This window comes from Ambystoma mexicanum, chromosome 11 (assembly GCF_040938575.1).
Source record: "Ambystoma mexicanum isolate Mex_15411 chromosome 11, UKY_AmexF1_1, whole genome shotgun sequence".
Taxonomy (NCBI): Eukaryota; Metazoa; Chordata; class Amphibia; order Caudata; family Ambystomatidae; genus Ambystoma; species Ambystoma mexicanum.
The window spans coordinates 1,367,565,062-1,367,589,953 of record NC_090934.1 but is presented as its reverse complement, the minus strand read 5'-3'; the positions used below and the strand labels follow the sequence as shown (position 1 = coordinate 1,367,589,953).

The window sequence follows — 24,892 nt, the reverse complement described above, 5'->3', positions numbered from 1 at the left end:
CGGTGAAAACTTTGCTAGGAAATATCTTCCTTATCGGAGCTTGGGCCTTTTCCAGGGAGGTATATGTCCCCACGAACCTAGCCATTTCTTTTCCGAAGGTTTCTCCAAAGAGAAAGCCTTGGACTGCTTCGCCTGCTTCATATGAGGCTAGGTCTCCTAGTTTGGAATCTATTTTTAACAAGAGTCCTTGTCCCCTTTCTGAGGAGATCACACAATTTGCTTTCCCCAGTAGGCATACCGCTCTCTGCGCCCAATTTGCTAGTACTTATGGGTCAACTTTTTCCCCTGTGTCTCTGGTCCGCTCTGCTAGGTCTATGATCTTGGCTAGCAGCCATGCGAGATCCAGCACTTTCTCCTATCAGTTCCTCCATGATCTGTCTATTCCCGTTCGTGGATCTCTAGATGTCTTAGACATGAACGCCAGCATCTTTGGATCCAGTTCAGGTGCTTCTGCCACCTTCCCCGGCAGTTCTGCTCTCGGGCATTCAGCTTTCCTGCGCTGTCTCACTTCTTTCTCCACTGCTTTTCACAGCCTCTGCGTCATGTATTTAGCTACCCTTGGGGATGGCTGCCAGTCCGAAGACCTGGGGTTTCTAATGCTCTAAGGTTCGAACATATCTGAATTCACTTCACTATCCTCTAGATGTTTCTCTTTTCTTAATCTCTTGCCTCCAGAGGGTTCTAATTCTTCGTCCTCTGGTCTCTCTTCCTCTTCTTGTAAAGAGCGTGGGATCTCTGGTGACTCTTCCTCCGAGTCTATCCCCTCATTTCCCATATTGTTCTCCCCTGGGTCAGGGGTCGTGAGGCTTGGCACCGCTGACTTACGTAGGAATGTGTCCCTTAACTTGTTGAAAGCGTTGTTAGCCTCTGGGGCCTCTTTGTCTACCCCATAGCGTTGGCTTTTCTTCCGGGTCTCAGTACACCCATTTGGGCCTCCTTGCGGGGCCCTAGTGGACATGCTCTCAGTTTGTTCGGTGCTCTTTTGCTTTTGGCTCAAGAATGTCTCTATCGTAGCCAATCGGTCTTGCAAGGGTCTTACCCCTTTGGCCATTGCTTCCACCAGCGAGCTACCCAGTACTTCTATGAAGCTATGAGCTAGGTCTTCTGCCTGCTCCTCCTGACTCCACAATGTTCTGACATTATTTCTCTCTGCGTGCTTGTGCCTGTACCTGTATTCAGGTTGTGTGGCACATCCACTACTGTGCTGTGGTGTCATTATATGTGGCCAGCACCTGTCCAGCACCATTTCTCACCCAAGCTCATTCCTCGAGTTGTGAGGATAAGAATTCAGTGCTTCCTTGTGTTGGGAGACTGTTTTGCGTTCCGAGCTGTGTATTTATACATATGCTAGAATCAATTTGTTTATATGCTGGTATATGCAACCTCTCCCCACGTCGGAGGCTGAAGCGTGAGTCGCGCTGTTAATTTGATTATAATGTGCTGCGGCTGTAAACTGCTGCGGCTGTCTTGGATCAACCATTATGATCTCACGAGTGCCGTTTGGTATTCATTACGTTCTACCGGTGTCCCTCTGCTGACGAGCGCTCCGGAGGCTCTGCACTGGCGAGGGAGGGGGCCGCGGCAACCGTCTGCCTTCGCGGCCGGCAGCTCGGGTCCCTGATCTTGTCGATAGTGCGACACGGGACTGCGCCTCCTGCGCTCTTAGTCTCTTCCCTTGCGCTGTTGCTCGCGTGTGTCTGACGCCCTTTGTGCGGGCAATTCGGTCTCTCTCTTTCACTAAGATTCCCTGGGGGTACTGTGGATGTTGTAGCGTTCCCGAGTTGCTAGCGCTAGCGTTTCTCTTCTGTTGTACCCTTAGTCTTATCACATGCTTACAACCATTATCGCTCTCAGCATAGAAAAAAAAAGGTACTTATCTTGCTGAACAGCAGGAAAAGAAGAGGTGGAGCAAGGAGACAGGAAGGACTAGGAGCACATGACAGGATATGAGACGTACTACATAGGAGAACTATGTTTAAGAGGGAAATGTAGTTAAAAAAAATTTGGGGGAAAGTTTTTTTGTTGAAACTGCTGAAGAGAGGAATAAACAGAAGTTGAAGCATAATGCTCCCCTCCAGTCTTGACATAGAATTAAACTACATTTGGTTTCACTAGGCCTCCTTTGATTGCAAAAATATGTGACATAACTATGGATCATTGTCAAGAACTGGAAGACGGGACTCTGCACTTGTAATGTTATATCTCTACCTTGCCTGTGTGACCAGGGGCATAGCCACTTAATTACTTGAGCACATGCTGCAATCAGTACTTATACTCCCAGTAGTAAATGTAGGCGTGGTTAGATTTACGTTTCATTGCCTCACACTCTGACTTGGTACCAGGAGCGCTTGTTTTTTGCTGATTGTCTGCATAAGAACGTGATGATTCTGCCACAAAAATTCTAAAATAAGCGGTTTGCCATTTAACCCCAAGTAACATAATTCTTAAGCAGAACACAGTTTTCAAGTTTCATCAGTCCTGTTTTTTCTTCACATTCAAAATTTTGGTAAACAACAATTCACAGAATTCCAGGAAAAAACAGCACTGGACACTTGAGAGCTCTGAAAGCACATTTCGTTTAGACGAAAAAACGCAAGTTTTTCTTTCTGTTCATTGTCTCCTCCACGGGGAAAATATTAAACTGATAGGAAACGAAGATCCGTTGAAAGCATTTAATTTGTCTGAGAGTCACGCGCCTACAGTTAACTGAAAAAAGTTACTGAGAAGCGGAAAGGTCACAGCCAATCGGGAAGCCGCGATAAACGACCAATGTGGAGCACCGTAACATCGGAACACCAGGAAGTAGCAGCTGCCCTTCTTTTGCAAGTAAACATTAATAGGTAGACACTCGCACTACGAAAATGTTAGTGGAGAATTTCTCTTAGGTGCAAGGAGAAAGAAAGCAGCAGCACGTGTTTGTGTTTTAGCTTCGATGGTACATCCTGTGCACGGCTGTCCTTGGCATTCAGTGAGCGGCGAGCGCTGCACATTACAAGAACGGTATATTTATGGAGCCAGACTTACCCAGTGATGGGTTGACGTTAGAAGCATCAACCAGTTTAAATAATTTGGAAGGTAAGACTTTTCATTCCTAGCACCAAGTGAATGTTACAAAGGGTTTCACTAGAAGGGTCCCTTGTTTCATTGGTGTTCTCCTGCGACCGAAAGCAGGGCTCAACACGGCAACGTGGCCCATTCCATTTGGGAGGTGCAAATGCAATCCTGTTTTTACTTTTCCTTCTGGGTCATGTCGGCCTGCATTTATTTATTTTTTTTAATTTGATTTTATTAGTTTTAAAAAAGAAACAAGCTGGAATACACATTATATGGTTCACCGTTGTAAGCATGAAAGAGACAATACACATTATATCAAAAGACTTATGCAACATATGTTACATTGCTTATTTCAGGGTGTGTCCATCATGACTAGAAAACTGTACCCGCCCCCATCCCCCTCTCTTCCTTGATTTAGCACACATCTATTGAATGTTATAGAAACGTGGGGACATCCAAAGCATTTTAGTCACATTTCTGTTGTCTGGTCGCTCTGAGACCACCCATTGTAAATTCTCTTCCATTGCGGTCTGTCGAGTTTTGCCTTTTCATCAGGACCCGGCAGGCTCCTCCGATTGGCACTCAGTTTGTTGCGAAATGTTTATTTTTAAGGTCCATCCATAGGGCTTCACATTGGGCGCCCTTGCCGTGTGGGGAGGCGGTTATTGTTTCCATTAGGTAGATGTTTGTGGCCAAAGTGATCCATTCATTCTTTCCAGGCACCGTTGTGGATTTCCATTTAATCACCAATAGGGCCCTGGCTGCTAGTAATAGGTGGGGGGGGGGGGGGGTCAAACCCTTCACTCTAGTCCAATCATCTTCATCTTTTTCTAGGCTGAATAGTATTAGGTAGGGGTCGGCGTCTCTTTGAATACCTTCTGTTTCTTTAATCCTCCACAAGACCTCATTCCAGAATACATTAATGCGTGGGCAGCCCCACCACATGTGCCAGTAACTGGCTATTTCTCTGCATTTCCTCCAGCATGTTGGTCTCCTTGTTTGGGGCATTTTAGAAAGTCTAAGGGGGTCGTATTGCCATCTGTGAAGGAGTTGGATGGCGTGAAGTTTGTATTGACTGGATATAGACGTTTTGGAGGCCGGCCTAAACATTGTTTCCCATTGGTCAGGGTGTATTTCTTCCCCAAAGTCTTTTTCCCATCTCGGTCTCAGGGGTTCCGTTGATCCGTCCCCTGCCGCTATTAATTCTTGATACATTGCAGATATGAGGCCTTTCATCTCGGATTTAGAGTCCAAGAGTTTCTCAAATGGGGTAAGATCTCTGTTCAGTTTGTCCTTCCATTCTGCCTTCATTAAGACCCCTTTCAGTTGGATGTACTTGAATGTGGATAGGGTGCCTATACCTATCGCCTCAGTCAGGTCTGGTAGAGTGATAAACAAGTCTTTCTTCTGCAGCTGTCCCACTCTCTCCAAGCCTGCCTCATACCATGTTTGGAACCTACCCACGTTTGGTATATGGCTGTTTATGCCAGGTATAGTGGTGGAGTGAGTGCACACCCAAATAGAGGAGATTTTTGAAAACCACAAGGAGTGGTGTCGATACTTTTATGAGGTGCAGAGAAGGAAAAGAGGGTTTTGGCACAAAAACCCTATAGCAAATAAGAGCAAGGGAAGAGGACCCAAAGTTCGAGTCCTCCCGTCCCCTGCACACTCTTGGACTACGCAACAAGGGCGTAGATTCTTAAGGATATAGTTAGCAATATTCGTTTTTAAACACTCTTTAGAGAATTGATTCGACAAAATTTATAACATCAAACAGAGGAACAATGGTTTCTGTATTTTAGGTGTACAGGGATGAAGTGAGCACCTATTTATACATAAAAATGTAGTGAAGACGAGAGAAATTGCATAACAACATTATAATGTCAACATAATCAAAAGTTGGTGGAAATTCCACTCTCAATGGCTTGACGCGTTTCGAGGTGATACCTCTTCTTCAGAAGCCTCTGTGGATCTACTGTCTATTGAGGTTTAATGTTGTAGCAGAAAAGCCATCTATGGCGAAAAATAAGTCCAAGTGGACATGCTTGCAGTGCCAAGACCTCGATTTAGGTGTTTTCTTGGTACAGAAAGGTACTTCAATACTTCCGGTAATCTCTGCTATAATTCGTGCGGTAGAGCACGCGGGTATGTTGCGGCAGGGTTCAATGTACGGCGGACGTGCAGGATTCCTCTGTGTTGCATCTAACGTTGCAGGAAGAACGGGTGCAGATAGATCTGGGAACTCGTAAGTGCGAATGCTTTCTGTACAGCCTCTATGTATATCCAGTTGTGCTTCTCTCTGCTCGTTGTTTGCACGGTGCCCATGGAAAAACCAGGGGACCATAAGTGACTGAGCGGGGACAGCCAGGTGGTGATTTTGCACATTTCTTTGCCTGTACGCCATATACTCCATATAGTGCTCAGAATGGGGTGGAATTTGATTTTTCGTTGTACCCTTTTGTGTGCAGTCCATAGCCATTTCGATACCGTGGCCGGGGACAAATAGTGGTTGTCCATTTAGACCCATTGGAGGTTTTTATGATCTCTGATGTGTGGGATTAGGACGCGCAGCTGAGCGGCTTTATAGTAAGTTCTCAGGTCGGGGAGCCCGACCCCCCCTTGCCCTTGGGGAGCATTAATATATTGTATGGGATTCTTGCTTTCTTCCCCTGCCAAATTAATCTTACCATAATCTTTTTAGCTTCAATAAAGAACTCTTTTGGTACCTCAACAGGTAACATTTGGAAGGGATACTGGAAACGAGGAAGGCATACCATCTTGACTGCATTAATTCGGCCGAGCCAGGTGATCGTGAGTTTATTCAATTTTTTAAGATCGGCTGCGAATCGCTGGAGGAGTGGAGGAAAATTGGCTTAAACTAGGTAATTCAGGGTTTTAGTAATCTGTATGCCCAGCTATTGCAGTGCGGCATGTTCCAGTTTAAGGCCCAATGGGAGAAACTTGGCGTCATTCACTTCTGCGGTTCCCTGGGGGGGGGGAACAAAATGGACTTGGTCCTATTTACTTTAAATCCAGAGAATGGACTATATTTGTCCATTAGTTTAAGGGCGTGAGGGATGGACTCTGAGGGGTTAGTTATGTGGAGGAGAATGTCGTCTGCATAGAGGCCCACCTTATATTCTGTTGGCCCTAACCGCATCCCCCTCTATCAAAGGGTCCGCTTTCATCTTTTGTGCCAGGGGTTCTAACAAAAGTTCAAATAGGATTGCAGAAAGTGGGCACCACTGTCTAGTCCCGCGTTTCAGTTCGAACCATCTGGAGTATTCTCCGTTTACAAATATCGATGCCTTGGGGGATGTGTATATTGCTTGTATTCCCTTTCTAATTCTTGGGCCTATTCCAACCTTCTGCAGGACTGCTCCTAAAAAATCCCACTCCACTCTATCACAGGCCTTGTCTGCATCTATTGACAATAAGACAGGGTCGTTGGGGAGGTTGTGGGCCTCGTGGATAAGGTGTAATGTTTTGCGCATGGAGTCAGCTACTTGTCTCTCCAGTATAAACCCGACCTGGTCTGGATGGATCAGGCGGGGCATTAATGTTTCCAGTCTGGCAGCTAGTACCCTAGCGTAGATTTTGGCATCAAGATTGAGGAGGGAAATAGGGCAGTATGATCCACAATATTTAGGGTCTCTCCCATCCTTGGGGATCATCGTTATCAGTGCTTTTTTGAAGGAGTCAGTCTCTATTATTTCGGTAAATAATTAGTTAGGAAAGGTGTTAATTGCTTAGTAAAAGTTTTATATAAACCAGCAGTGTAACCATCCTCCCCCGGGGATTTGCCTAATGTTAACCTTTTAATTGCATCTTGGATCTCCTGTTCAATAATTGGGGAGTCGAGGAGCTCGGTTTCTGCATGCGTTATTGTAGGCATGGTGATCGGGGATAGATAAGGGTTTATATCTAACTGGCCAGAGGTTATTTCAGAAGTGTATAGCTTCTCATAGAAATTGGCAAAGGATTCTGGGATGGTGCGGGGGGTTTGAGCAGAGGGGGCGGAGTCGTCAATTATTTGGTTTACCTTGCGGTCTGCTCTTTGTTCTCTAAGTCTGGCGGGTAATAGAGTGGCGGCCTTGTCTCCTTTTTCATAAAATTTCTGTTTTAAAAACTGCAGTTTGCGTACTACTTGGTCGCGTCCCAACAACCGTAGTTCTTCCCATTTTTGTTGGGCTGTTTTCATTCTGTCTGGTTCTACATCGGGGGCTTTCCTTATCTCTCCCTCTATTTGACATGTTTCGGTCCGTAGCCTTTGTTCTATGATATTCTGCTCCCTTTTCTTGGAGGACCCCTCTCGTATTAAAATACCTCTCCATGTGGCCTTCCCAGCCTCCCAGATCATTTGTTTGGAGACTTCCCCATCATTATTCATTTTAAAGTATTAATCAATTTCAGTCTCCATGACAGTTTTGAAAACCTGATCTTTCCAGAGGGTCTCGTTACACCGCCACTTCCCTCCCTTAACAGGTAGATCCGCCCAGTTGATATCTACTAGTACCATGTCGTGGTCTGACCAGGTTATCGGGACGATGTCTGAATGGTGTGTAGTGGTTGTGAGGTCGCTTGTGAGATATATGTAGTCAATACGCGTAAATGTGTGGTGGAGGTTTGAATAGAAGGTGCATCCGCTTTCGGTGGGATGCATATTTCTCCACACGTCCTTCATGTCATTCAGTTCCATTATTTCAGCCAGTTCGGTGACCTCCCTTATATTGGTGTCTCGTTTCGGGTTAACCCGGTTTCCAGTCTTTATCCGGATCAGCCCATTGGTTGAAATCTCCTCCCAAAATGATATGTCCTGTGGCTTCTAGCATTATTTTAGGGATTGTTTTCTCAAGAAATGCGACCTGTCCAGTGTTGGGTGCGTATACAATGGGAATAGTTACTTGTACTTTTGCTATTTTTCCCGTTATGAGGAGAGTACGGCCCCCAACGGCAGACCATGTCTTATCCACTTGAAATTTGATTCCTTTCCTGAGTAGGATTCCGACACCACCTCTCCTGAGTGGGCCCGATCCCCAAAACTCCAGGCCTCCCCGCTTCCCCAGGATAATTCGCTCCTTGCCCTTGGCATACTTGGTCTCCTGCAGAAGTATGTCAATATTGGATCTACGAAATTCCCTCAGGACCAATGACCTTTTGGTCGGTGAGTTCAAGCCTTTCACATTAATAGTCCCTACTCTGAGTGAGTCCCTCACCATGAGTTAATCAGGTGGTGCCATTGTTGGGTGTCTTTAGGGAATTGCTCACTTCGGGCGGCCAGACCAATGTTCAATTTTTCCGTCCCACACAGTCGATGATATTGTGAATTTGTTCAGATTTTGTTACTACTTTTCTCATGTTTCTCTTCTCCCCCCCCCCTCCCCTGAGTTGATGGCGTTCAAGTGAACCCAAGAACTGAAGATGTGCCATTTTCAGCACTTTGACGGCGTCCGATTCGGACTTGATGAAAATGTTCAGTCCAGTATCGGACCACCAGTGGGGACCGTTACCTCACGGTCCCATTCGAGTATATCATTGTGACATACAATTGAGCCCCCTTCTCCCGTCCCCCTTTTCCCCCCCAACATCATATATTTCAACAGTAACAATAAAAAGGAAACGAAGGTGTAACGATACGTGCGTTCTCCAGCTCTTTCTTCGGATAGTCATTTCCCCCCCTTACTTCTGGGGGGGCTTTGCGTTCGGGTGCTGCTGTCCTGACGGTGATCATATTGCACCGTGACAATGGATGACTGTTTCCGGACATTTCAAACGTGGATTTCAATCTGTTGGCTTGCAAGGTTCGCGAGAGTCCCTTTCATTTTCTGTTTTCGAGCGTGTTGTTTGGTCGCCTATATTTCGTTGATCCTTTCACTCTTCTTCTTCTAGGGCCCTGGAGTTCCCATTGCATTCCAGCGTGTTCAGTCTCGTCTCTTTCGCCTCCTCTTGGGGCTGTTCCAAGAATGTCCACAATGCAGTCCTTGATCTCTTGCTCAGACCGAAGGACTATCTTCGTACTACCGTGTTCAAATGTGAGGGAGAAGGGGTCCCCACCTGTATCTCGTGCCCTGTTCCTTCAGCCACTTCGTCAATGGACTGCAGAGGCGCCTCAACGCCAGCGTGAGCGACGATAGGTCCTGAAAGATAGTAATTTGGGCACCCCCCAATGTGAGCGTGTCCCCGGATCTGGCCTTCGCCAGGATCCTGTTTCTGTCGTGGTATTGGTGGAATCTTGCGAGGACAGAGCGTGGTCCACTGGGGGGGCCCACCTGCCCTGTGGATACGCTCAGTTTTGGGCTCGTCTATCTCTTCATCTGCTATTAACATTTTTATGATGCTGTGTATCGTGGTTTTGAGTGAGTCCTCGGTTTCTCCCTCGGACTCCGGAATTCCGAAAAATCGGAGATTGTTCCTTCTTTCTCCATTTTCCAAATCGTCCATTTTCAGGCATATCTTCTACTCCCTTTTTTCGATGTTACGAATCCTCGTGTCCATTTGGGCTTCAAGGGTGTCGATCGAGGCCTGATTGTTCTCGACACCTTCTAATCTCTCTTCAGAATTGTCCATTCTCTGGGTAATCCTGTCAATCTTGCCACCTAGGCTAGCTCACATGGTCTTTATCTCGCATAACAATGCAGCAATGTCCCCTTTGGTGGCGGCGCCACCCGCTTCCGTGGCATCTGTTGACATTATTGCTTTCAGTTCAGGGGCCGGGGAGAATGGGACGTAGGCGTATATTTGGCAAGCCTACTTTGTGCATTCATAGAGTGGTTCCCGGGTTAGAGGAGGCACACGCCCCGTAGTCGGGTGCCTTACCCTCTTTGTAACAGCGTGTATTGGTGGGAACAGGGCAGATCCAAGTGTTCAGGCCTTTGTGCAGCTCGTGAAGGGGCTGGAGAGACGCCTGTGGGATTCAATAGGCGATCCACAGTGCAGGAGGGCTTATCCTCAGGGGGATTCGTCTGAAGATGCGTCTCATAGGGTGGGCGGGCATACGGAATCGCAGTCCCATGCACAGTTTCGGCCTGCATTTATGATGAAGCGTAAAACGACACAAGGAGTGGACGCAGAAAACAGGATTCTATGTGCTACACCCCATGGCATGAGCCAGCACAAATATTATCCAAAACTTTGACCATCTTCATGTGGTGAGGTGACCCTGCAATCCAATAACCCGTGCATCCATCCATTTTGGACCCATTACATAGCAATAACTCATTCCTCTTTCCCCCAGAAATGCTTAACATGAGTCTTGCTTTGTTTTTTGGCATAACAAGGCTGCAGATTTATTTTCCACAATATCATAAAAACACCTGCACGCATTAGCGGAAATAATTCAGAAGATGCGGCGACTGCTCCGTGTCCAAAACCTGCCTCCCCCTTTCCTTACAAAAGTCCATTATAGGCCCAACTCTCCCAACCCTTTGCGCCTGAGCCTCGCCTGCCCATGCAGATGTTCCTGGGCGGGGAGAGCACCGTTTCCTTGGGGGAAGCTGAGCCCTTGTTGTCCCCCCCCCCCCCGACGCCCCTGCCGTTTAGGCTCCCATGGGGCGCTGGTCTGAGAAGAGCGAAGACCCTTCCAGCTTTCTCCTGGCTCATCCTGAGTCTGTTTCTTGTGTTTGGTATCCCAAACACTGCCACGCCACAGGTGGGTACCGTCCACTGTGGCTCCCCCTGCCTCCTTCCTTACATTTCTATGATTTCTGTGCAAAGGTTCCAGTAGAATAGCTCCAACCCCTGTGGTGACAAGTGTACCCCATCTTTAAGAAAATACTCTGGAGAATTTAGATTAATCAAGCCGTGCCTGATCTGGCCAAAGCCCCTGCAGAATTTTGCCATTGCACCATTAGCTTTCGTCTGGACCTCTCCACGGCTGCGTGATTATCTGCACCCCTCCATTCTGGCTCTGGAATTATCAGACCAAATGATTTCTGTTTCTCCCAATTGACCTGCCCGCTCCTGTAGAGAGCCCATCATTTCCTGCATCAGAGCCCCCCTTCCCAGGCTTGTCAGGTCGTTACCTCCCAGGTGTATGACCAACACGTCCGGCTTTTGCTGTTACCCTAACAATCTGCTCACCTGCCCCTGCAGCTGTGCCCATTTCCTCCCCGGCACCCCGTGCCACTCAATTCGGAATTCGCCGTCTGTCAATTCTTCCTTTTCCGCCGACCAGCTTGCCCCAAATGAGTGTCCTACTACCCAGACCGCTCTTTTTCCTCTGGGCCGCTGCTGGTGGGGATAAAAGGTGGCATGTCAATTTATATTTTATCCGGCCTGATATACGTCTTAAAACCCTGACTTCCATCTGCCAATCTGCTTGATTGCTCCTTCCCCCATGCCCATGGCCGCGGCCGACGTGGCTGCCCCGATTTGAAATGAGTAAGTCCCAAAGACTCCTGTTGTCTCCCCAATTCCTTCCAGCTCGATTTCCATAACCCTTCTGAATTGGAAGCGGCTTAGAGCCATCCCATTGTGGTGAATGAGCAGTGGAGCCTCCCCTCCCGAGGGGGGTCTCAGCCTGAGGAAGCCTGACCCTGCTCTGACTGGACAAACCACGCTGCGATGGGTTGAAGAGTCACCATGCACCCTTTTCCTTCTTGATCAGTCTTTGATCTTTTTAACCACACCACCAGCTGTTCACCTGAACAATTCACATCTTGTAACTGTAAAAAACCCCTTCCCCTGGCCCCCTTGTTCTCTGGTACCAGTTCACTCACCCTGAATGCCCCAAAGAATGCCAGTGTGAAAGCTGCCTTGAACAGTGCTACTTCAAAACCCCCGCGGAACACTTCCTCCAAGCCTGCTACTAGCCTTTGAAGTTTGACTATGTCTATGGGCCGTCTTTCATCTCTCTTAGGTATCCCTTGCTTGACCCAACTCTTCATGGCCATAACGATTTAGTGTTCCCTTGTAGGGTCACCTTTCCCTTCTAGTTTGTAATAATGAGCGATAGCGGCCACGTGATAGATGACCTGGTTTTCCCCTCATGCCAGCCCCATCCCCAAAGGCCCTCACCGGTACCTCCTGCTGACTATACCACCTGTTTGAAAGCCAAGTACCACTCCTGTTCTTCCCTTTCGATTTATCCACCTGGCGTTATATTGCTCTAATTTAACCGGCCCCAACACACAATCAATAGTAGGTTATGTTATTCCTTCATCAAATTGAAATCAGGCCTCCGTGAGAGTTAACTTCTCCCAGAGTTGTGCAAGCTACAGCGCCCCTCCAATGCTGTACTTTTAGTGTGAACAGGCGTATGTCACCCACATTTACACCCCAACACCTTCTCTGTTCAGTGGAGCCCTTATACAATAATATCCTCCAACTCTATTTTAATCTCCCACTGACTGCTTCCGTCCCTGTAAGAAACCGCGGACCCCTAACGGCGTCCGATGTTGCACAGCTGCCCCTTAACAGTGTCCCTTGTCCAATCTTGGATATATGGCCAGCACATCCCCTTGTGAGTTACTTGAAGGAAACGCCTAATCTGTAATACTTCCGCCTCTATATATTTGTAACAAGCCCTCCGGCCTCTGAGCGCTGCTCATTTTTACCCACGGCTTGTGTGATGAAAGGCTGAGTTTGTCCAGCATAAACCCCAAAATCCCCTTAACTCCAGTACCCAAAGCGGCAGCGCCTGTATGACCTGCAGACAACCTATCCGATATACTTGCATGTCCCCCCGGAGTTCACCTGGGCCATACTCCACACCAAGCCCCTTAAGATAACGAAACACAGCCAGAAAGCGTCACGCCATAATGCTCGTAATGCCATTGTAATACCACCCTTGCGGCGCACCCACCTACCATGGGAGATTAATGCAAAATGCTTACAGCGCCATTCAGCCATACCCCACATACCATGGGAGAAGTCATGCCATAATGCTTGTAGCGCCATCCTGAATCCCTGCCTCGTGGCGCTCCCACACACAAATGGAAGGAGTCATGTATTTCTGCTTGAAGCGCCATTTGTACTACCCCTGCCTCGTGGCGCTCCCATACCCAACTGGAAAGGGGTCATGCAGTAATCCTTATTGCACCTATTTTGTAATACCCGTGTCGCTCCCACGCCCCACGCCCCATGGCAAAAGAATCGTGCAATAATGCTTCTAGCACCATTTGAATACCTGCCTCGTGTGCGCTACCAAAACCAAATGGAAAGAGCCGTGCACTAGTGCACACCCCCACACCAGGAAAGGAGTCCATTCACAATGTTTCACCAATTGACCTTGAAGTTTTTAAGCTGCTATAATCTCTGAGCCCTCGCTACCCCATCATATCCATGGGTTCTTGCTCAGGGTTGTGCACCCCTGTGACAGTACATTTCCCATAACAGACCACAGACAGTGGAGCAATAAACAGTACAAGACACACGCTGTTTACACAAATGGATTACCAAGCCCCGTTAACTGCTGTCCACTGTGACATCTCTTAGAATCCCTCTCTTTAATTGTCCTGTTGCCCGAATTAACAGTGCTTCCCAAAACGAGCACAACCTGACGCAATTCCCTACCACGCGTCCAACAACCACGTGTTACACCTTCCGATGTGTGACCAGCTGAAAACTTGTGAGCTACCTTAATTATTGTATGCCTGCGACTGCTGTTGTAGCCCTGTACTCTCTGGTGTGTACAGACCGCCCTTCTACCTGGGTTCAAAAATTCTCCTTTCTCCCTACCGTGTAACGGGCCCTTAGGGCGGTGCCCCATGTAAAAAAAACTGCCCCCTTTGCTCTTATGGCCACCTCCTCAAACCAGGGGCTTGTTGGTAGCCAGCTCTTTGCTCGCCGCGTGTCCCCCCAATCTTCCACTAGTTCCTCCTGAGAGCTGGAGCAACAAACTCGAATAACCTGCAGCCTCGTCCATGGCAACCCCTTAGTCCGTCCAGGCCTGGAATTCCTAAAACTCCAGATTTTGCCTTGTGACCTTGTCTGCCGTTCTGCTTTCGCTTTTCAGGGTGTTGGTTCACAACCTGCGCTTGTTTTCGGCTGACCCCTGCGCTGCCGATCTTGCTATTGGGTGCCCCTCCGCTCGCATCGTGGACCCACTGCTACCCTGCTTCTATAACTGCACATAATTGCCCTTGGTCCGTTCATTACACTGCAAACTGCTTTTGCCCACACTTCGCTTTTACCCCATCTGCAGTAACGTTGCCCGCGAACCTCCCCTCTGTGGACACCCTTGGAGTCCCTCTGCCAGCACCAACACCTGATTCCTTCGACTCCCTGCAACGCCAGATGGCCTCATTGCATTATTTCAGGGCCCCGGCCTACCTCGTCCCGGAAAGCATTTAAAAAACGTAGCTGTTTGCGCAGCCGCCGCACTTTTCACTAAATCCAGCTGCTTGAGGCATGTCGTACATAATAACCTATGCAGCTTTTCCTTCATGTTGGCAGCATTCTCACCTCACGGTCCCCGGTTCATTAATGGAGCCCCTAGGGGACCTGCACCACTAGCCATCCCTGCTGCCAAGCTCCTCGTCACTAAAGTAACCCCCCCCCCCCCAAGGCAGTCCGCATTCCTCATAACCGTCGGACCCCGAGTAATTGGCTCCACACCTTTGCTTTCTCCCTCTTTACCCCAAGCGGCCCTGTGGTCACTCCCCGCTCACCTCCAAACCGCTACAAGGCTGTCCTGCTACCACCATTCTTCCGGTTGCTAACATCACCAACACCACCCTTTCCGCCTGCACCATCCCACCCCGCAGATACCCATACCGGAGGGCCGCAACATCACTAAACGTCCCCCTTCCTTGTGCGGGCACCTTACAAAATAACAGCCTTGCCATTTAAAACCTTCCATCCTCACCCAAATGAGTTTTAATTACACCTGCAGGGTGAGGCCATCTCTGTACTAGTGGCATGGTTGCGCAAAGTCCTCTGTTGGCGAGCGGACGTCCCACTGCCAACGCTGGATGCTGCCTGCAGTGGGGAAGCCCGCTTGTTATAAAGGGGTAGCCCCTCCCCTTTTCCATTGTTGCCCTTCGCAGGCTTTTCTTCTTTTTGCTGCGCTGCTGATCCGTTTGGTGGACTTTTCCCCTGCTTTGCCACGCTTCTTGCGGGCACCTCCCCTCCATCCTGAGGAGGGGGGAGATTAGTAGGAGGACACCGCCCAGGTTATCGGGGTGCCTCCTCCATTTTGGGATTTTTCGTCGTCACTGTCACATTCTTCGTTGAGAAGTTTACTGGATTAGCTTTATCAGTGCATTTCTCCGAAGCGGCCCTATTTTGCATGTGCATCCTGTCCAGGCGATTCACCAAATGTTTTATGACTTGTAGTTGTGCTCCCATCACGTCTGGGAAGACCAGTCCTGGCAAACAAAGTGCTCTTGCTTAAAACCCAGACTGCTTAAGTTGTTACACACACCTCTCCCGGGTTCACAAAATGGACCACTGCACTCTTGTTGCCTCATTAGGTTTTAGAGCTCTTCTTTATCAGGAAACTATCCAGAGTGGCAGGAACGGTGAGACCGGGGCAGTGGTTGGGTGGTCTATGGACACAAAAGTAATGTATGTCTTGTAATGGGACAATGGGGTTACCCCGACGTGGGCTCAAAGAAGGGTGAAAGACCTAACCAGCCAGCTTCATGGGCTTACATTTTCTATGCTGGCAATACCATTACAATCTAGAGCTGGTGAATTTGTTAAGTGGAGGGGTTGTAAAGGTTTACTCTGAATTGACCTGAGCGAGCACACTACGGTCTTGGGAGGAGCCCTCCCACCACCCTTCCAAATGTTTATAAGGTAATTGGTGGGAATGGTGCATGTCACAGGTTACGTTTCAGACCATTTGGGTAACAACGTAGATTTTACACTCTGTTCTGCGGGGCAAAATATGAAATACTTGAAAAGATGCCAGGTCACCAGCAGTACACAGAAGCATCAAGTCCACTCTTCCTCGTCCCAGCACTTACCTCATGAGGCCCCCACCTCTGACGCAGGACCTTCTTCCATTTCTTTTGTTCTGCAAAACACCTCCCCATAACCTATGGCATTCAGTAGATTTTTTTTCCTGCCTCTGGCAGGTTGTCTGTTCCCGGTGCGGGGCTCCGGGGAGCTATGTTTGCTGGCCCCCTGCTGGGGTTGGGTGGCGTGGCCTCTGTTTCCCTGCAGGTGCGGCATGCTCCGGTTCCCTTGCAAGGCTTGGGTTCCGGTTGAGCGTGGAGCCTCTACCGTTTTTTTGCAGGGCATCTTGGCCGGCGTGTGAGGCGTCACCGCCCGGGGTCCTTCAGGCCCAGGCTGAGGTAAGGGCGTGTGTTAAGTGAGGCATGACACCAGAAGTAGTATTTAGTGAGATTTATTAAATCGCAGGCAGCAGACGCACCTGTATGCAACAGATGCAAGGCTCAACCTTCTGATGCAAAAGATAATCATTCTAATAAGCAACACACACAGCATACGTATTAAAGAATGCACTTACATCATATGGAACCGAGGGAAATGGAACCTACACTCACTTGGAATTGAACTACAAACATAACACACCTCCCTCCTTACATATGAAAAGTAAAACATTACAATAACTACTCAAGATAGAAGTCTTTGAAACGATTTGGTGTTTTCTTTACTCTTTTGTTTTGTCCTTCAATAGTGGAGTCAGTGTTTTCTGAGTCTCCCCTGTCTGATTGCAATTGTGATTCTCCCTCTCCCTGTTCATTCATTTCACAATCCATATTGTCTTCTATAAAATCTTCACTGTCGGGATTGATTGTGCTTTTGACTAATCTGGATTTTGACCAGCATTAACCACCCTCAAGTATGACAACATTACCACGTATGGCTATGACTTTTTTTGGACCCAGAAACTTACTTTCCATACATTTCACTCCGAAACGTGAGTTTTTTTATCAACACTAAATCCCCTTCAGCATACTTCACATCTTTAACTTAGAAAGTGGTATTAAATCTTTGTCTGTATTCATTCTGGGCGTCAGCTATTAAGTTCATTGTTTTCTGTCTATCTACTTCTACACATTCAGCCACTTCTAATAATCCTGGACATAATCTGGTGGTAATGGAACGTGGTGTGGTGAGATAGCTCCAGACCATTTCCTTTAACAAACCTGACCACTCTAAACCAGAAATAAGTGCCAATTGAATGCCACTTTTAATAAACTATTAGCTCTTTCCACTAATCCATTTGCCCTTGGATGGTACAGTGCGGTTCTTAAGTGTTTGATCCGAAATCGCACTAAGAATTCCTTAATCTTTTGTGAACAAAATTGTACCCAGTTATCGGTGATGATTTCTGTCGGAAAACCTTCTCTATAAAAGACTTCCTCAAAAAAAGTAACAAATTCATTGGTAGTGGCCTCCCTCGGGGCTTTCCATTCTAGCCATTTTGTGTGATAGTCTACTAACACCACCATAAATTTGAACCCGTCACCCAAACCTTGGACTGGGCCAATAATGTCAACTGCAAGTTTCTTCCAGGGTTCACTAGGCACTTGAACTGGACTAAGGGGAACTTCCCTGACAATCTTTCTTTTGTGTGCACCCCAAACATTCTTCTCTACCACACTATCCATACCTGGCCACCAATATGATTGTCTCAAAAGCCTTTTTGTACCATTTATCCCTAAATGACCCTGATGTGCCAGGTCAACTAAACAGGATTTAATGCTTGAAGGATGATCTATTTTGGAACTCCTCATCAAATTTACTGTGTTATGTTTCTAGTTCAATTCCAAGTGAGTGCAGGTTCTATTTCACTCGGTTCTATTTGATGTAAGTGCATTCTTTAATCCGTATGCTGTGTGTGTTCATTATTAGAATGATTATCTTTTGAATCAGGCAGTTGAGCCTTGCATCTGTTGCATACAGGTGCGTCTGCTGTCTCTGATTTAATAAATCTCACTAAATACTACTTCTGGTGTCATTCCTCACTTAACACTGGCAACGAGGTTGACCCAGATGCATTGAACGCCCGGCCTCTATTTATCCTGATTGCTGCCGGAGGATTCGAGGCCGTGGAGCTGGCGCTGCTCTGCTGTGCCCTTGTAGCGCCACTCCTCCCTACCTGCAGGGAGTGCCGAGCAGTGCGCTAGCATCTGATCAGGACCGCCCACCACCCCTGCGAACCAGGCAGCCAACGTCGCATCCGCACTGTCACAGGTCAGTGCGGATGTGCCGCGATTGAGGGGTTGAGGAATCCAGGCTGCGAACGGCCCTGCGCATTTGCTTACGGTGTGCCCATCTCCCGCACACGCGTTTTGGGAGGCACAGCCCCTTCCACGTCATCGCACAGCGCGTGGGCGGGCCCAGGCGTTGCTTTCAAGGCATTTGTTTTTGTTGAAATCACTGCGCGATCTTTGCCTGGCAACCAGCGCAACCTGCACTCACTTGGAATTGAACTACAAACATGACAGTGTGCTGTGGGGCTCTGCCCTGTTGTTTTGTGGGGTTCAGGGCCCTGTTTATGCGCCAGGGCCGTCCTGTGTGAGGCTGTGATCACTTGGCATGCCAGGTCTAATCCGCGTGCGCTTGGGACGGGAGTTTATTAGTGTTTGAAAGGGATGCTGCAGAAACGGCCGGTTGCCATGGGTATTAAGTGGTTTTTCTTCCTCATTGGTGGTTTTCTCCTGGTCCTGGAGTTCAGTCGTGGCTCAACAGGTGTTCCTGTTTTGCTGTGATTATACTTTTGCCTACACCATGTGAAGGTAGACTGCAAAGCTCAGGCACCTTGCTCTTTCCCCTTCCTCTTCCCCTGGGCTTCGCAGGAGGAAGGAGAAAAAGTTGAGACATTTTTCCTTGTCCAGGAAGGACGTTAAAAAGTTGCTCCTTCGGCATCATGGCATCGTGGCCACACGCATGAGCACAAGCGCCGGCGTTGGTCCTCTTCATCGTCATCCTCCTCTCGGGCAGAGGCCTCCTCTGCTGCTTACCGTTCCTCGTCGGCTGATGCAGGAGGGAAATATCTGGACTGGGAAGAGGTGGAGGAATTTCTTACACAAGTTTGGGACTGTATGGGGTTTTCTGAGCCCTTAGTGCAGGAGGATGGGGCTGACCATGCCATTAGACAGTAGAGGTCACTTACATCCGTGCTAAGATCCTTCGTGGGTGGCGTGATCCGGAGAAGATTGCCATGCCCTCCTTAATGGCTAAGCTCGACCTGTTTAAGGGGGTTGAGAAGTTGCTCTCGGATACTGTTGAGGTTGATTATATTCTCGCTAGTCTGGTGGGTTGCTCCTCTGTCGGCCGAGGAGGTGGCTGTCTGGGACCTGATGGACTGTAGTGAGAATTCCAGCCTGAAGAAGGTTCATGCTGGTGCGCATCGGGCTCTCAGGGTGAATGTCTACAGCTCCTGCACTGCAGAGACATTGCTGGGTGGTTTCAGAAAGTTGAGGAAGGCCATGTAAGGGGGCTCTGACTGTGCCCCGCTGCTGGCTGACATGCAGCGGCAGGTTGAACTCTTGTCCGATCTGTCGTTTGATGGAGTGCATGCCTCGGCCATGGCTATGGGTGCTTGTGGGTCGGCCCAGAGGCATGTACACCTGTGGGATTGGATAACGGAAGGTTTGCAGAAGGCGTTTCCCTTAAACTTCCTTTTGACAGTTCCAAACTCTTTGATGATTTGCTTGAGGGTAAAGTGTTTCATGATGACAAACACGCTGATGAGTTGCGTCCGAAGTCTTACTCAACATTCAAGAAATCCTCTTCTGGTGTGGGGAGCGGACGGTCGTTCCCTGGTTCCTCGTGCTCTTCTCGTCCAGGCCCAGCTCGGAAGTCTTGGCGGTTTGGGCAGACTGGTGGGCAGACGTCTCCGGCTGTATTTTCTGGTATGGAACCCGTGGTGCTCGGATTGTTGGGCTCTGGACACTGTCCTGGACACTCTCTGGGGGGGTTTCTGAGTGAACTTCCTGTCTCCCCCTCTCTGGGGTTGCATGGTTCAGACTGCTGTTCCCTGCTCTCTGGCCAAGAGATTGGCTATGTCGACGGCTCTGTCCGAGTTGTTACAGAAGGTGGCAATCGTCCCGTTCCCTTTCCGCAACAGGGTCTTCGATTTTACTGGAGGGTGTTTCTGGTCCCCAGTCTGAAGTCTCACCTCATTTTGGACCTCAAGGCTCTGAACTGCTTTGTCCGGAAGGAACGGTTCAAGATGGAGACTTTGCAGAACGTTATCCTGATTTTGTTTAGGGGGGGACTGGCTGGCGTGCCTGGATTTCCAGGATGCATATTACCACATGTCTCTCTGCCCCTGCCTGATGAAATGTTTGTTTTGCGGTGAGGGTTCGGTATTTCCAGTTCTAAGTCCTCCCGCTTGGGTTGCGCTCGGCACCCAGGGTGTTCATCATCTCCACCTGGGGTGCATTCAAAATGCTACCTACCTGGACAACTGGTTGGTCAAGGTGGCCCTCCGGCAGACAGTCCTAGCTCATCCCCAACTGGTTTGCCAAGCATTGGGGGTTTCTGGTGCACTGGCAGAAGTCTCATATGGAGCCCTCTCGGGATCTGGTTTCATTGGGGCTCAGATTTGCACCAGGATGGGGAGGGTTTTTCTGTCCCGGGAGGGTGTCCAGCGCCTGCTGTCTGTTCTGGGCAGGGTTCTCAGGCGGCAGAATGTCACAGCTCGCATGTTTCTTATACTTTAGGGGCACTTGGCCTCTTGTGCCTTCCGGTGCCTTGGGCTCGTCTTCATCTTCGTCCTCTGGTCTCTTATCTATTCGCCCACAGGTTCCCGGCTTCTCAGGCTTACGAGGCCTCCATCCCGGTGTCTCATGCTCTGAGGGCCGCTTTACTGTGGTGGTTGTGGGTTCCGAATCTTCGGGCAGAGGTGTCCCTGGTCCAGCCCTCTTTGACCACTCTTACAACAGACACCAGCAGGAGGGGTTGGTGTGCCACGTTGTGTGTCCTCTAGGCCAAGGGGGTGTGGGCTCCGGAGGAGGTCTGTCACTTGTGCAATTGGAGAGAGTTGCGTGCCATTCTCCGGGCCCTGTTGCACTTCAGGGTGTTTCTGTAAAGGCCGGGCGGTGTTGGTCCGGATGGACAATACCACAGCATTGGCTTATGTCAAGCGCCAAGGGGGTGTCATGATCTCTGCTTCCAAAAGGTCAGGGTTTTCCCAACTCCCTTGGAAGCAGATCCATAACCCAGGTTCCGAGTGCCAACCAGTCCCAATTGGGACCTTTTGGACCCAGTCCTGGCGCCAGTGGCACCAGGCTCATAAATATGCCCAGTCCCAGCGCTGGAAGCGCCGGGCTCATAATGCTTGGGTGGACTTACCTGCAGCAGACCATGCTGCTTACTTGCCTGCCAGTTGAGCCTCTGATCCTCTTCTGTTTGGAACTAATTTTCCTGTTGGGTGGCCACTCCCTAGGTTCAGAACACTGGAACTCTTCTGGAAAGCAGGAACTCTTTTCTTACCTAGGCGTGGCTGTGGAAGGAGACACCTAAGCACTACAGGAGGCTATTTAAACCACACCCGATGGATGAATCTTGCTTTGCGTTATTCTGCATCCTCTGCAGCAGAACGCTCATCGTGTCTTCTGCATCTGATCCTGGGCCTAAGGAAAAAGGCTTACCATCCTGAATCCAGTCTTCAGCAACACCTATAAAGACAAGAAAGAACAGGTTAGCATTACGGTCTTCAGTGACAGCTCTTCACTTACCTGGTCCATCGGCTGTCACCAACGCCTCGCGCTGCATTCCGACATCTGAAAGACAAAGGCTTACCTACTCTTCGTGCGCTCCGGAGGTCTTCACACTGCATTCCGGCATCTGAAAGACAAAGGCTTACCAACTCTTCGCACGCTCCGGAGGCCTTCGGCGCTGCATCCCGCATCTGAAAGACAAAACAAGGTGCGTTTAAAGACATTGGGGAACTTTAATACTCACGTGCCATTACTCCTTTCCACATCTAACCCAGTGGGTATTCCGGCACCCTGCAGCCGCTCCGAACTTGTACCTGCAAAATAAAACGGCAGTTAGAGCGCATCGTGAAGCAGGCAACAAGCGCTTACTTACGTGCTTCCAGGCGCTTCTATTCATCACACGGGCTCCATCTTCAACTCACTTCAGCCCGTCATCCACCATCGCCGGAACCCTGCAAAATAGGAGGCATCATTACTAAAGACTTTAAAGACATTAGAATTACTCGAAACTTACCGTTCGTGCAGTAAACGACGGACAGCAGTCCTCTGAAGTCAAGAGGCCTGCTCCCCTTATCCAGTGAAGAAACTGGTTATAGCACCCTGCCCCGAGGCAGATGGAGAGCACGGCGTTCACTTACCTAAGGTGAGAGCGTTAACCTTCGGGGTTCTACAGGAGAAGAGAAAGGGAAGAAGAGAGAGACATTCAATAACCCAGTTCATTAATCCCATATTTTCTATCTGCAGACATCTTACCCTTCGAGTCAGACATACAGTGCACAGAGGTCCAGCCCAAAGAGCCAGCCGTGTGTTACACATCACCTTTGAAGATACGGTATACGCCCAGTCAAGACCCGCGCCTCTACGGGAATCAGGTGAGCGTTACAGGGGGTCCAGCCGCTCGGATAGGTTCCTCCGGGAGTCGCACCTGTTGTCCCTGGTGGCCTCTCATGTCAAGGGGGTGGACAATGCTCGGGCGGATCTGCTCTGCCGCTGTTTCCCTCTTCTTCGGAACTGATTATGTCGGACAGGGTGTTTGCAGAGATCTGTGTCAGGTTTGGTCTTTCGGTTCTGGATCTCTTTGCCTCTGCAAAGGTTCCTCTGTTCTGCTCCTGGTTCCTGATCTGAGGAGTTTGGGTGGTGGATACCCTCTCTGTGGAGTGGCTTTGGGGTCTCCTTTATGCGTTCCCTCCTCTCCCCCTTCTTCCCCGGGTGGTTAAGCGCATCAGGAAAAGTGGGGCGACTGTGCTGTTGGTTGTGCCGCCCTGGCCCCGTCGGAGCTGGTTTCCCTCCCTGTTGGAGCTTCAGTCCCAGGAACCTTGGTTGATTCCGAGGTGGCCTTGTCCCCTGCAGGCAGGTCTGGGGTTTGGGGTCAGACAGATTCAATGGGTGGTTTGACTATTGCCCGGTCTCAGTTAGTCTCACAGGGTTTTCTGTGTCCTGTGATCGAGTCTCTCATTAATGCTCGTAGACCTTCTACTCTGAAGGCGTACGACAGGCACTGGGCCCATTTTCGGGATTGGTGTGGGCGGTCTAGGATCCCCCCCCCTACGTTCTGGTCTGCCCGCTGTTCTCCAGTTCCTCCAGGAGGGTTTTGACAAGGGCCTCTCTTCTTCCCGTCCTTGTGCTTATGATAGCCTTCCACCTTGGGATCTCCCTCTTGTCTTGAGGTTCCTTCAGGGGCCTCCCTTTGAGCCCTTATCGGAAATTGATATCGAGCACCTTATGCTGAAGACTGCTTTCCTGATCGCCATCACTTCTGCCCGTAGGCTGGGGGAGGTTGGTGCTCTGTTGGGTCGTCCCCCTTTCTTGAGAGTTCTACCGGACTTCTCAGGATCTGGTTCTCTCTGCGTTTTTTCCTGGATCCGCAGACGCCGGACGAGGTGGCTTGGTATGCCATTGATGTGCGGCGGGCGGTTCGGGAGTATTTGGCTCGAACTTCCCCTTTCTGGCAGTCTGATAGTCTCTTGGTTACTTTGTCCCCGCTGGTGCGGAACGGAAGGCCTCTGTGGTTTCCATTAGCCAGTGGATCAGTACTGTTGTCTCTGTGGCTTCTGGCCTGCCTGTTACTGACCACGTTCAGGGTCGCTCTACCAGGGGTTTGGCTGCTTCCTGGGCAGATGCTCTGGGGGTTTCTCTGCAGTAGGGCTGCCACCTGTGCTGATCAGAGCACCTTTGTCAACCACTATCAGTTGAATGTCTCCCACTCCGGGGATGGTTCCTTCGGGGTTGGTGTTTTTGTCTGTTGGGGTGTGATTCCGGAGTCATTAAAGGTGTGCTCTTTTTGTTGTTGCACTTCCTGTCTCGGTGTCTCATTGGGACCTCTCCCCATTGCTGCTGTGGTATGATTAATGAAGTACTGGGACGAGGAAGAGTGGACGTGGAGGTAATGCTCTGATTACTTACCGGTAATCTTCATTACACCTAGTCCTACTCTTCCTCGTCAGTCTAATGACCCTCCTTACGGGATGGTGTCCCATGCTCCGGCTTGGATATGTTAAACTGGATGCTGTGGTTTAACGGGAGGAGTTATGCAGAATAGAAGAAATAGAAGATGGTTGTGTGTCGGAGGTCGGGGCTTCATGAAATAAGTACTGTGATGAGGAAGAGTAGGACTAGGGGTAATGAAGATTACTGGTAAGTTATCAGAGCATTTTGCAACATTTGTGGATGTTGGCTGTCCCCAAAGAAAAACCATGAGCCCTTTCTCTGCATATGCCAGCATTGCCTCACTTGCAAGCAGCTTCTACTTAAATCAGATCACATGGTTTGGCCCCCTTTTCATGCCTTTTGTTTACAAAGAAAGTCCGGAGGCTGGCCTCAACAATATATTCTATCATTGTCACTGTAAAACTCATTTTTATGCTGCTAGTGCTGAAAGAAAACGTGAGGCCTGTCCCAACAATATATGCCCGTGCTGCCGACCTTTCATGCGGCTAGTGCCCAAATGAATTCCAGAGCAGGGCATCCCGCCCTTTTCCCTTTTAAATTCTGGGACTTTTTTTTTTCCTATTTAAATTTAGGAAAACTACGAGTCACAGAATTCCAAGCAAAAACAGGACTGTATGACTTAATCACATTGGGCATGAGAAATTTGAGAGTTCTGTAGTCTATTTGAATGTATGCCCACCTGTCCCCAGTTCTGCATCATGTCGATCTCACTGCCCACAAACTATGCCTTTGACCTAGCACAAGCATACATGATTGCATACAAGCACATATATTTCTTGAGCTTATCCTTTTGCACGTTTTTT

The 24,892-nt window shown here is 49.1% G+C and overlaps 1 protein-coding gene across 2 annotated transcripts in view; it reads left to right on the top strand.

Annotated features, from left to right (window-relative positions):
• The first annotated feature begins 2,733 nt into the window (after window positions 1-2,733).
• Window positions 2,734-24,892, top strand: part of BLOC1S6 (biogenesis of lysosomal organelles complex 1 subunit 6) — a 101,914-nt gene continuing 79,755 nt past the window's right edge. Inside the window, exon 1 of one of the 2 annotated variants that reach the window (XM_069624944.1) lies at window positions 2,734-3,075. In XM_069624944.1, the coding sequence (XP_069481045.1) occupies window positions 3,009-3,075 (67 nt within the window). In that variant the 5' untranslated portion in view covers window positions 2,734-3,008. The remainder of the gene's footprint in view (window positions 3,076-24,892) is intronic. The other variant, XM_069624945.1, reaches the window with a different exon arrangement.